Source organism: Gracilinanus agilis, chromosome 3, assembly GCF_016433145.1.
Source record: "Gracilinanus agilis isolate LMUSP501 chromosome 3, AgileGrace, whole genome shotgun sequence".
Lineage (NCBI taxonomy): Eukaryota > Metazoa > Chordata > Mammalia > Didelphimorphia > Didelphidae > Gracilinanus > Gracilinanus agilis.
Window position 1 is genome coordinate 620131727 of NC_058132.1, and position 14153 is coordinate 620145879.

A 14153-nucleotide genomic window follows, 5' to 3' on the forward strand; every position below is an offset into this window, starting at 1 on the left:
GGCCTGGAAGAGTGTAGTAGCTATGTGAATTGAGGGGAAAAAAAAAAAAGATGGTTTCCAAAGACAGAAGTAGAAGCCACAAGATCTGATAATTTGATTGATATGGAAAGCGAGGGAGAATAGAGAGGCCTGATTAGAGAAAGGAAAGGTTTAGGGACCAATTATTAGGCTACTGAAATAGCCCAGACAAGAACTAGGTAACAAAAAAGGAAGAGAGGAAATGAGGGAAGAAGGGAAGGGGGAAGAGGGAAGGAGGGAACAAAGGGAAAGGGGGGAGTGAAGAGGGAAGGAACAAAAGGAGGAAGAAAAAAAGAAAATGATGGGACAGAGGGAGAAAGGAAGGATTAAGAGTTTACAAAGTGTCAGGCACAGTGCTGGAGGGTACAAGTATAAGTAAAAAGAAAGCTAAGTCTCAGCTCTCAAGGTGCTTACATTCTAATGGAAGCCAACATATAAAGAAGAGCTAAAAAGGCACTGTCCAGAAGGTTAAGGAATGTAGATTCTGCATCCATTTTTATGGGAAAAGATCACGACATACTACCAAACTCAGATAAAGGGCTAATTTAAGAATGAAAGTTACAAAGTACTTCCCAGTGTAACAACTTGTTCAACTTAAGGCCATGAACTATCTATAATACAATACAAAAATTAATCATAATAATAATTCTGATGCATTCAAAATCATGTTCAGTATAATTTGTTTAGTTAGGGAGATAAGAGCACATACAAATAGCAGATTTCTATATAAAAGAGATCTACCCAGAAAAGTAAAAAAATAATAATAATCTGGGCATTTAAGGGATGACCTTTAAGTACTAGAACAGAGGGATCAAATATGAGGCATACGGGCCACATGCTGTTCACAACACTCTACGGTGCAGTCCAAAGCAGATTAAAATATAACTGGGAAATATTTGACAAAATAAAAATACAATAAAGCATATATCACATTTAAAAACAAAGCCAATATGTGACCCATAGATATCCTTAAGTATGGATCAGTGGCCCCTATTTTCCTTTCAGTTTATCACCACCGACCTGGATACTTGAATTTCCCCCAAATGTCAGAAAGGTATTACTAAGTAAGAAGCAAAGAAAAGAGTTTGTACAACTTGCAAAAATTTTTTCAGGACTTGATTCCTTGACATTAAAAGATGTTTAAATGTACAAGCGCTTCTGAAATAAATATATGTCTGAAAGACTGTATATAAACTAATGCTATTTTAACTATGGTAGGAGAGGGAAAGGAACTAGTTCTTTAAAAAAACAAACAAGCAAGGGGAAATCCTCTATATGCAATGAATCATCCCATATATCATTTATTTGTATGCTTAGTTTTTGTTAAAATGAGATATATTTATAAAAAAATCTTAAATACCCTTTAATTAAGTTCATCAGATAAGATGGTATTGGCTGATAGTACTAAGTGTTTGATACCTGATGGTGACAAGTCTTATTTAACATTCTTTTCTTTACTGCTCATGTTTACAAGATTCCTTTGTAGTACATAAATAATTTTGATCTTTTCTATCTATATTTTCCTAAATATAATGTAAAAAAAAAAAATCAGATTGCTACAAAACAGTGACCTGAATGGGAATCAGACAACCTAGATCCCTCATATCTATTTCAGTTGTTAAATTAGAAAATTAAGGTAAACTGAGAGATTAATGGTTTGAGTAAGATTTATTTATTAGGTAGGCTAACAGTAGCCAATAAATTAGATCGATGGTCTCTCTCAATGACCAAAGACCCCAAGGTAGGACTCTCCAGCCTTAATATAGTTTGAAGAGTAGAGTTGGGTAGGTTGGGAAGACAATGTGGCTGGTTATAAGACAGCCATCATGGAGGTAGGGCCAACATGAATGGTTAATTGATTAATAATTGGCTGAATTCTTGAGCTCGACTCAAGGATATACATTATAGAATCAAGAGAGGGTGGTTTCTCAGAAGGTGGGGACAAAGAGAGCATTCCAGGTATAGGGAATAGCCAGTGAAAATATGCTTAGTCAGGAGACAGAGTGTGGCATGTGAAGAATAGCCAGGATGCCAGTGTTACCAAACCAAAGAGCATATGAACAAGAGTACAGTATAAGAAAACTAGAAAAGTAGGACTAATGACTAATAAGAAAATATGTTTTAATAAGATAAATACATTTTTAATAATAAAATGTTTTACATGATTTCCCATATCAAACTGCTTGCCTTCTTAATGAGGAGGAAGGGGAGAGAATTTGGAATTTAAAATTTTAAAAAACTAATGTTTTAGATGTAATATGAAAATATGAAATAAAAAAGAGATCATTAGTAACTTTGGAGAGAACAGTTGTCAAATGAATGAGGAAGATGGATGCCAGACTGTAAAGAATTAAGAAGAGAGTGAACAGAAAGGAAGTGGAGAAACTTCCCTTGGATCTCGTAAGAGAGATTCACGCAGCCCAACAGGTGAATGCCCTCTTCAATTTAAACAAAAAGGGTGAATATGTGGGAAGCCAATAAGAGAAACAGAGTCTCAAATAAATAAAAATATGAGACTTCTCTTTTGATCCCTTTTGTGATCCTTGTGATTTCTTGTTGAAAAGTATTGTGGCCTTATTGAAAAGCTTTAAGTTCCTAGCAAACTAGCAGTTAAGAGGTTAACATTCTTCCCCTTTGGTCAGAAATGCAGCCAAGGCTGAAACCTTAGTTTAGCAGGGGCATTTGCCCCTGAGAAAAGTATTCTCATACTTAGCTTGCTGATAATCACGCAGCTGAAGGTCCAGCCTGGTTCTCATCTTCACCCTGAAGTTTCTGAGTTTCTGTGTGTTGTCTAAACTCATTGCGATATCTACGGAGCTGTAAAAGTCTCTGTGCTTGTGGGTGAAAGGGAGTTTGAATTTTCATATATAATAAACTTGTGACTCAATGGCATTTCGGAGAAGCAGCTATGAATTAACAGTCAAGATTGTCTCCCGTGTCCTGTCTTTATCAGATTATCAGAGATGATAGATAGATCTCAACAGATGGAAGCCAGACTGTAAAGAATTAAGAAGAGAGTGAACAGAAAGAAAGTGGAGACGCCTATGGTAGAGCGTCACCTCTGGGAGTTTAGACGAAAAGGAGACAGGAGATAGGACAGGGACAACTGGGGATAGGCAGACCAATAGAGAGGTTTTGAGGATGGGGGAGATGAGGGAAGCATTCAGTAGTTAGGGATCAAATGGAACACTGTTAGATGAGAGGAATGATTGCAAGTGCAATCTGCTGGAGAAGATAGGATGGAATGGGATTGCTTGTGCATTCAGAAGAGCTTATTATGGCAAGTAGAAGAGCCACCTCTCTGTGTGACACTGGGGCAAAGGAGATCTTAGGGGCAGAAAGTATTTGAGTAATGTCAAATGAACAAAAGAAATGAACAGTAGCTACTGTGAGAAGAAAGAGAAAGGATGATTATGAAGAGAGAAATGACAAAATTTGGCAAATAACTGGATACATGAAATGAGGAAGATGTCCATGAAAAAAATAAGAGATATGTCTAAATCCCTTAGAAAACATTAGGATGGCTCACTGCACTTAAAACTAATACCTAATAACAAAAGTTGATTATTTGTAAACAAAATTTCAAAAGCAATCAAGACATTACAATTTAAACACTATTAAGTAGATCAGCATTAAGATATACTATAATAATAATGACTAATATTTACTCTACTTAAGGTTTGCAAAATGTTTCATACATATTGTTTCATATGATCCATACAACAATCTTGTTTAATAAAAAAGGAAAATGGCCCCCAGTCCATTATTTCAACAATTCTACTTACTGATGAGTGAACTGTATTTCTTAGGCCAAACTTTCATTTATTCTGATTTTTTTCATCTTTCTGTTTTTATATATTAACATGCCCATTTCCTATTTCTATCCTATAGCTATACAAATATGCATGATTAATGGCCCTCAATACAGAAAACATGAACAGCCTATACTAGTCTTTCATCTTTTCCTTAAAAGAAATCATCAGTTCATCACCTTCGCTGCTGTAAGCAACCCAAAGCATGTTTTCCCATACACTTGTAAGCTCAGATTACACTAAAACCCAGTGTGAAGGCCAGGGGAACATCACAATTTCATCCGTATTTTCTAGCATCTTGAATCTTTCACAGGTGTCCTTAAAGGGGGAAAAGGCCATGACCTGGAGGTCAGGTCAATGGCCATTTAGGTGTTAGTGTAACAGAAGGTGCTTAAATACCATGGTTTGTACATATGGCAAGAGTTCAATGTATGCACAGACTAAGACATATAAGCACATTTTCTATTTCATAGGATGACTTTTGAGTCAGAGAAGCATGGAAAAGGATGTAATCAAGCCCAAAGACATACTGAATTCAGCCTTCTTGGTTTAAATTGTCTCAAGTTAACTTGGTGATTTCAGAAGAAAAATGTTATGCTCAAAACTGAACTATAAAAGAATATTTTGTAAAGAAAAGACACATTTAATTCAGTGAAAGGGATCACACACAAAATCCATTCCATTATACTAGAATCGACTTCTTTCACTGATTTATCCAACCACCGCCTAACTTTTAAACACAAAAATGTTAAGAATTTTCCCTCCCCAGGAATGATTTCCAAAGAGGATAAGTGCATTTTAACATATATAATTTAGTTTTAAAAAACCCACAAAAATGAAAGGGGAAAGGCAAAGATATAAGCTATAATAATTTGATCAAATACAACTAGAGCCCTGAGAGAAATGCTCAAACCCTTCAATGTTCTGCAGCCTGGTAAGATGTTAGAGGATCTGTTTCTTTCACCCACCCATTGACCTTACTGTATCATCTGCTTGACATTCTATCTCACTTATGTTCTTAATTGGCAGAGTGCTCAGCAAATAAAAAAAATGAGCAAAAGCTACGATGTCTTCCAACTTTTGCTATAGCCAAGGGCTTTATGAGCAGCTTTCTGCAGTGACTGCATGATAGGGAGTGCTGCCATCTGCGGCATAGGCAAGGTTAAGTTTCAATGTCAATGGAACTGTTTGGAAGCAATGAAGTCATCAAAAAAAATGAATTTCTGGGTTACTCTTACAACAAAGGTAAGAAACAATTTTCTCAAAGCAGGAAAGCACCTTTCCACTCCACCCACCCCAATCCCACAGAAGATAACAGGAACCCAAACAAAGCCCCACACAAACAACTTAGCAATGCTCTTTACACAGAGTGCAGGAAATTAAAGTACCTGCCAGGAGTCAGTCCCTACAGTTGCCTTTAGAAGAGATTCACACTGGTGAGCAGGTCTAACTAAAATCAGCAAAACCACCAGAGATCTTTAATTATTAAGAAGCATGCCATGTGCCAGGGCAATAGAAGACAACTTAATAATCAAGGATGTCAGGAAACTGTAGTTCTTCATCTGTTCCTAATCTACTTTTGATACAGTGCAGACCTCTCCTTAGAGAAACAGGATTCTGCAAAGCAACTAAAAAGAAGATAACAGCAGCAGACAGGCATTCAAAAAGAATCCCCCAAAACAAGATACAACAAAACAAATTCTCCAACTACTAAATTCCACAAGAATCTATATATTTACACAGGATGGTAGGGACAAATTTTCCTTCTTGACTTAAAACAGTAAAGATTCAGACAGTGTAGAGCTCTAATATCAGTTCTTTTCCTGAATTGCTTTTTGAAAAGTCACATAAACTTTCCAATGCCTTTGTTTTTTGAACTACAGAGAAGACATACTAATAACCCTTGTGATGCAGATAATCAAAGTGCAATTAGAATTCCCCAGTCCCACGTACTCTTCCCTACTAGTGGATGAGAAATAAATTGTTAGACTTGATGACATTAATTCTCTCTGGCTTAAGGCCTTCTTACCAAAGGCATCCTAACTAAAAGCACTCAGGATAAGATAGTCTCGTTCTTCAGGGAAAAGAAAACTGTGAAATATGTGCATCATGCCGATGGATATTAATACCATGTCTTTCTGAAAAGGCCACTTTGTGTAAAATGTAGTATTATCAGCTGATCCAGACCAAGTAATATTAAGAGTTTCTACTTGGTATGACCTCAATAAAAATATCTGGCAAGTTAAAACGCAATGCAAACACAAAATCTGAATTATAAAACTATTCTGAAAATGAGATCCTAAGTATGTTTCAAAGGAACCTAAAGAATGAGTCTAGCAATATCCATGTTAAATAAAAAATATATATTGACACTGTCATTACTAAAAATGTAACTCACAAGCCATTCAACAATTGTCACAAAGTTTCCCAACTTGTGGCTGGTGAGGAGAAAGGACAAAAGCTTTAGAAGATTTGAGTCTGTGCCCATTTTCTAGTCTTGAGACTATGGGCACGTCAAATGCCACAGGATTGTTGAAGTGGTTCATAAAGTGAAAAACAACACAGAAAACTTTAGGGCAGCTACAGAATATGGTGGAAGGAATGCTGGTGAGGTAACAGAGCACCCGGGTCCAAATAACAGTTCTCCTCTTGTTAGTCCAGTCACGTCTCCTATCTCAGCCTCAGACATCTCAGCTAAAAAATGAGAGCGAACAGAGCTATGTGATCTACATGAGATATCTTCCAGCTTTGAATCCTGCATAAATTTCTATTGACTGTATAAATCAAAAATGTAAACCAAGGTAGTGTTTACAGTAAGATTAGCTAGTGAACTTCAAATACTGTGTCTGAATAATCTGAATAAAACAGAAGTATTATTCAGAGTGCTTTCATGCATGTGGTTAATAATACCACACAGTATTAGGGCTAAATTTCTAAGTTTTTAAAATAAAAACCAGAACATTCTGACTCAACTTAACTATTTTTTCCATTTTTCAGGTACATCTGTGATGATAAACCTGTAAGTAAATTTAAATATTTACATTCTTCCTCATCCATAATATGAGGAATGCCCCTTCTGTGGGGAAAAAACCAATAGTTAAAAATCTAAATGTTTCTTTTGAAGAAGCAGTCAGAATATGAAGATGTTAATTTTCAGTTAACAGAGATACTATCATCACTTTTTACTATCTCAAATAAAAATAAATGCACTGCTATACTTCAAACAGCATGGCTGAGAAATTTGATGTTTTTATTAACTAATTTCATCAGTTAACCTGCCTGGTTCACTCTTTCAATTACCATTTTTTCCATACCTTTAATATTTTATTTTTTCCCTTCAATTATATGAAAAGATAATTTTAACCTTATTTTTAGTGTGAGCCAAATTTTCCCCCTCTTGCCCTCCTCAAAACAGCAAGCAATCTGATATAAACTTTATATGTGTAATAATACAAAACCATTTTTCCATGTTAATTATTTTGTGGAAGAGAACTCAAACCAAAAAAAGAAAGAAAGAAAGTAAAATATAATGTGTCTCAGCCTGCATTCAGACTCCCTCAGTTCTTTCTTTGGAAGTAGAATAGCTAAGTCATTCATAACTGTTCAATATAATATTGCTACTATTATGTACAATGTTCTCCTGGTTCTGCTCACTTCACTCTTCATCAGTTCATATAGGTCTTTCCAGATTTTCCTGAAATTATCCTCATCACTTTATAGCACAATAATATTCTATTATAATCATCATAAACCACAGAGCTTGTTCAAACATTCCCCATCAATTACCATCCTTAAAGATATGGTACTTTGTCAAACAGAGACCTATAAACTTCATTCTTGGCACACTTGGAAATAAGATCCACAAACAAATAAAGTTATGGCTATCTCTAAAGACAGAGTAAGAAGCCTGGGAGAAAAACAGAATCTCTCCACAAAATTTTATACTGGGAGAAGTAGTGACAAAAATTTTAATAATAACACTTGATTCAAAATATGAGAAAGTAGAAATGATTACAAAAATAGTAACTAGAAATTACTCAAAAAGCTCTAATTTAAAAAACTAGTAGCAAAAATTTTCATTTTGGGTTGCTTCTGGATCTCAACCACAAAAGGAAACTGGACTAAATATAGTCTAAGAAAAAAAAAGTCAGAAGTGTTGAAAGAAAAAGTAATACAGATTGCAAACCTATAGTTCTTGGCTCCCTTGGAGCAGCTAGGTAGCACAGTGGATAGAGTGCCAGGCCTGGAGTAAGAAATGCCTAAATGTTGAAATCTAGCCTCTGGCCCTTACTAGCTATGGGACCCTGAATGTCTGTTTTCTCACCTATAAAATGAGCTGGAGAAGGAAAAGGCAGACTACTCTGGTATCTTTGCCCCAAAAACCATAACTGGGGTCATGAAGAGTTAGACGGGACTGAACCACAAAGCGGCTCCCTTAGTGAGCTGCTCCTCCACAACAAAGATTCTGCTGTAACTGGGCTTCAGATTGTGAGTTTCCCAGCCCTACTTAGCTTATTTTATAACTTCAAATTAATATAAATAAAATTTTTCTGAACATCTTCTAAGGCTTTATACTTTGTTCCCAAGGATTCAGGCAGACAACTTTTGAGTACGTGGCTTTTGTGTAGATTTCCCAGGATTCCAGGTCAGACTTGTGGGTCTGCCATGATCCTGCTGTATTCAGGGTACATGTGAACTGGGGATGCCCTATCTCAGCTAGGGCAGAAATACATCACACAGTGCTTATGAAGAATCTGAAAAGAGTTTTGTTAAAATACATGAGAAGCTTATTTTCTGGAAAACTCTTTAACACCTGAAATAAAGCAAAAATTTTCACCAAAATGGGTGATGAGTTAATCTTTTTCTTGTTTCACCATAAGCACTATGGCTTTAGCTGGTAGCTTACCTTCAGCTGCTTTGATCACGTATCCCTTGTCTTCACCAAATGGCACGTCCAGTAGCTGCATAATTCTATCCAGCAGTCCATGGATAACCTCAAACCCAGGGTTCTTATTGTAATAAACAGCACAGAGATGCCTGTGGTTTCTTGCACCTACATCTGGAGAAGGCATAGGAGAGTTTGTTTCATTTCTTCTTTGTCAAGAGGTTACATGAGCCTTTACTTTAGAAATTATTTTGAACTTTCATCATACATTTTTCTCTTAGACTAGCTTCTATTACTATATTCTCACAGAAAAGATCTGTACCTCCTGTATTTCCAGAGTATAAGTAATGGGTATTAGGCACAGTTGAAGTGAACTATCCATTTTAATTTTGCAAATATTATACTACACTATAAGAGAAGCCACATGTAAAGTGAGCATACAAACAAAATCCATAGAAGTTAGATGGATATAAATATCTAAATTATTGCTTTTGTTAAACAATATTTACATATAAATATAATACATAAATGTGACTACACTCAGGTTATTTAAAAAGAAAGCCACATTCTTAAGACCTAAGATTTGTGTTTAAATGACCAGAGCCTCCTTCCTTCTGGCAGGAAAGTAATAGACTATCAAAGCAGAATATCGCATATATTATCAGATACCATAATCAGATGTCTATATTTAATTGTTTTTCTTTGTTACAAGGTAGTGTCTGATTTTTGAGGGAAAGATTTTTTTTTGTCCTCCTAGAAATGACTGATATCAGGACAAAATGCATCACTGTGCATTTTTTAAGATAAAAAGGTGTCTGACCAAAAGAAAAAACAACAACCCATATGCCTTGGATCATAGTTTAAAAGTCAGTAAAAAACTACAAATATCTAATCTGTTTTGAAATTCAGTCAAAAGAGAGTCTAAAGTTTCTTAAGATCTCACCATCAAATTTAACATATAAGCAGAGATATCAAAGAATGAACAGTGTAATAACCCACCCCCTTCTCTTCTGAGAGGCAAAATGCTTTATAAAATTAGCACAGGAGACACTTCTGATGGACAAATAAATAGAGCTGTTGTTACTATGAAAAAAAGTCTAGTACTAATGTTAAAACGTATATAAGCTCCCTAAAGCAACTGCATGTATATTCCAAAATGAAGAGCCTAATTTCTATGGAAAGAGAAACAGACAAGACAGACAGACGCAAAGCCCCTGAAGCTAAAAGAATGGACTAAAACAGAACTTGTTTTTCTCTTTTATATTACTGACTTGCTTCTGGGTATCTTCACCATGTGTTACCCATTTTGGGGGGTCACATGCTTTTACTTTAACACAGACATGTACTGAAAACACTTTGGAGTTCCATTTTTGCTAGGAGGGGGCACCACCGCAGTATTGAAAGGACTCGGCATTATAAACAGGAAGCATTATTTTGGTAAACTTTGCCTTTGATTACCTCTCTCTAGGATGTCCAAATTACCTAAGTTACCTCACTCGACCAGAGTGATGCTTTGAATTCAAGATTTTTATTTTTTTCAGCTGAAATAAATGACATCTAACTTGGGGTAAGGCTTGATGGAGTCATAAAGATAATCAAAGAAAAAGGCTGAATTTGGAAATGCTTTTTTTTACTTAGTGCAGAAGACTATGTATGTAAAGGAACCATAAAAACCACTTCAATCTCATCAACTAGATTTCCCACCAATTTAATTATAAAAATGAATTGAAACTTGCCAAAGAGGCATTATCTCAAATTTGGGGGGGGAAAGGGGGCCTTGAATCACTCAGGCTAACACAGCCCTTCCAATGCTACAAGAATCTCCATCTAGATTAATTTTTTTGGTTTTCTTTGTTACTTTTCTTGTATTGTCAATGAAATTAAAAAAACAATGCAAAAAAAACCTAGATTTACTACAAATTTTTCCTCTCTTGAGAATCTTTCAGGTAAAACTCGCATTCTCTAGTGTTTGACACTGAGGAACATATTATATCACAGGAAACTCACTGTCTGCACACCCCAAAATAAGAACTGTTTAGACTTTTCAAATCGTATGGAAACGTCTCTGTTCTTTCTAGCTCAGTTAGCAGGCCCCTTCTTCCTTGTGTCACGCCATCAAACAATTCTGCTTTTAGAATGGGCCTGTGAGGACGGCAGCCTAAATTACACATGCATTTCACAGACTTCAAAGCACTGCCTGGAGAGCCTGCTCTAAACAACTCAAGGACAGACAGCTGGCTAAGGGTCTACAGGACTAAAGTAATGAAGCCAATGGACATGACGCCCTCTAGCACCCAAAAGGGGCACTAATCCCAAGACTCGGAATGGGCACCTGCTCAGGAGGAAGCTCCGGCAGCCCTCTTTTACCTTGATACTTATAATGGGGTGAGAAGGAAGCACATCCTTGGGGGATTCCCAGGCTGCCCTTGGGGTCCAGAAGGCTCTAGCTCAAGCCCTACTTGGGATGTGCTTGACCAAACCGCCCCAGGCCACTCTTTCAGACAGTACATTACTGAGGAGTTGCGATGCTGACATAGGGGAGGGGAGGGGGTCCCCAGAGCAAGACTTCCCAATGGGCAGAATGACAGAGCTGCTATCCTGCCCTGACCCCCCCCCCTTAAAAAAACCCAGGCCAGAAAGGCAGACAAGGGAAATCTTTTCTCACCTATTCCTTACTTATACATTTCAAAGGAAATCAAAATGCTAGCCTTATTTGCCAGCCTTGGCCTCAGCTATCAGGAGAGCGATCCTGCCAGGAGACTTGAAGAGCTTAAGTCTTCCTTAGGAAATATCAACAACGTCATGCTTGGGAAACCATCTCATTGTATTTGATATGGATGGGGCCAATGATACATATTTTGATTAAGAGGACTGTAGATGGTATTACTACATTTGTCATTCTTCTGTAGAGTTCCATTAAGGCATAAATTGATTGGTGCTACAGGAGCCCAGAATAGCAATTACTTTTATTTTAATGGGCAATTAGAGGTAAATGACTTGTCCAGGGTCACACAGATAGGAAGTATCTGAGACCAGACTGGAACCCAGGTCCTTCTGACTCCAGGCCTGACATTCTAACCACTGTGCTACTGTAATACATGGCAATGCTAAAACCTGTATTACACTACCAACTATCGATGTAGCAACTATTTTTTAAAAACATAAACCAAAGTCTTAAAATGAGACTGCAATTACTTGAAACTTTAAAAACCAAGGAAGAGCTGTGCTAATAATGAAATTAAAGATGCTTTCCCCCTTTGCAATTTTCCTAATTGAAAGGCAGTAAGTTTTGATAAAGCCAAAGAGTTATGGGATAAATGATATGAAAAAAATCTATGACCTTTTAAACACATGAATGAGAAAATTACAACCTTGCGGGTTCATTTTTATTTAGCTAACATAAACCTGGCATGAATTTAATCTGTTTTAAAAATTACAATACTCAATGCATGACAGAGCATGCCATGGTCACGTTAGTAGGTCTTAACTATGTGGAACCAAACACAGTAAAAATAACTGTCTTTAAAAACATGATGTATCACACAGTTAGATGCCATCACACAGACAAACGAATGCAGGATGCTACCTCACATACTGTTAATGTTAATGGTTTTTACACCCATCTTTTTTATATTATTAATTGGAAATTCTGCATGCCAAAAAAATGAAACAGTGAAATTAAATCAAGCCAGGCAGATGACATAAGGCTTCTTTAGAGAACTGTATACCACATGTGAACTCTAGATAATCTTGCCTTTGCTGTTTACTATCTAAAGAACTGATGGATAATTTCTTAGAGGCAGAAAGCACTTGACATCCTTGTTGCATTACTTACTACATTTTAGAAAACACCCACAGTTGGTACTTGTCTTCTAGGGGTTAATAATCCAAGAGAAGTCACAAAAAGTGATGGATTACATAGGTTAAAAATATTAAACATGCAAGCAAAGGACCACTGAGTTTAATTCTATGCATATTTCATGAGTGAGCCCTTCTGACAAGGTGAAGAAGGGCCGAGACATTAAGCACACATTTAGGGCAAAGAAGAGAAAAGCACCTGTTGGCATTCCATATCTACATACAATGAGAAGAAATGGACAATATGAGTCAGCAATATGATGTGGCAACTAAAAAAGGCACAGTGGTATGGGAACTAATCAGGGCAATGTCAAATAACAAATACATTGATTTATACAGTAAGTCCTATACATTTTCACAACTTTAAAAACTTTTATTTTGCGGGCAGTCTTCCCGTTTTTGCCATAAATTGTGTTATACAATCTGGCAACAAGTTCAGGAAATGTTAACAGATATCTTTTGATTCTTTATCATTCAATTGCATTTTTATCATACTGGATATCATTACATATACATATCATTAATGAAAACTTCTTTTGCATGTCTAGTCTTCATTATACCATTATAAGGTTTTTGATTGTGTTTAAAATAGCTGAGTTTCCTGGACTCTGAAACATTTTCATCTTCATCTCTTAGGTAAATTTCTTCCCCTTTCTGTGACATTATGGCATGATTTAAGATTACCTGGAATATCACATTTCCATTTAAGAATTTCTATAATTCCAGAACAATTTTGTTTCTTAGTATGTTGATAAATTTATTAGGATCCTGCATTATCTCAAAGAAGACTCAGGGGCAGGTGGGTGGCTCAGTGGATTGAGAGCCAGGCCTAGAGACAGGAGGTCCTAAATTCAAATATGGCCTCAGACTCTTCCTAGCCGTGTGACCCTTGGGCAAGTCACTTGGCCCTCATTGCCTATCCCTTACAACTCTTCTGCCTTGCAGCTAATACACAATATTGACTCCAAGACGGAAGGTAAAGGTTTAAAAAAAAAAAAGAATACTTAACTTTCTAGGCACAGTGGTAGTAAAAAAAAAAAATCCTCAAAACTTTTTGGGAGGGGTATTTTATAATCTGATGAAGATGTCTAGTTCTTAGATGATCACCTAGACTTCACAAACAGTTTTGGAATAGCCTTGGAAGAAAAAATGAGCTTCCTCATTAAAAATTATCTTTTTCTGATTTCTGTGCTCTAGCCTTCATGATATCTTGCTAATGACAAGCATTTTTCCCATAATTATAGTATCTTTTTAAAAACTATCATTCTCACTGTTTTCCAATTTCAAGAAGTCTCTATCTCATCATAGAAGATTCAAAAACAATCCTTCCAGCTGTACTCTAAAACTCTGTGATTCCTTTGGTCATTCAAGAAAAGTTTTAAGAGAGTAGGAGTCAAAAGTTAAAAATGGAGAGAGATGGTTTGAAGGTTGTGAAAAAAAATCAAGTTCTAGGAATTGTATGGGTAAAGAAAAAGGGTGTAGAGTAGCTACAGAATGATCAAAGATATAGAAAAAGAAAGAAAATTATTTTGGGGCTATGCTGACTACTTAAGTATAGTAATCAGAATTTAAAACCCCAA

General features: G+C 36.2%; 1 protein-coding gene across 2 annotated transcripts in view; it reads right to left on the reverse strand.

Moving 5' to 3' along the window:
- FARSB (phenylalanyl-tRNA synthetase subunit beta) overlaps positions 1–14153 on the reverse strand; it is a 79762-nt gene that overhangs the window by 15508 nt on the left and 50101 nt on the right. For both annotated transcript variants that reach the window (XM_044670786.1, XM_044670785.1), the window contains one exon: positions 8737–8889. In XM_044670786.1, coding sequence (XP_044526721.1) covers positions 8737–8889 — 153 coding nt within the window. The remainder of the gene's footprint in view (positions 1–8736; positions 8890–14153) is intronic.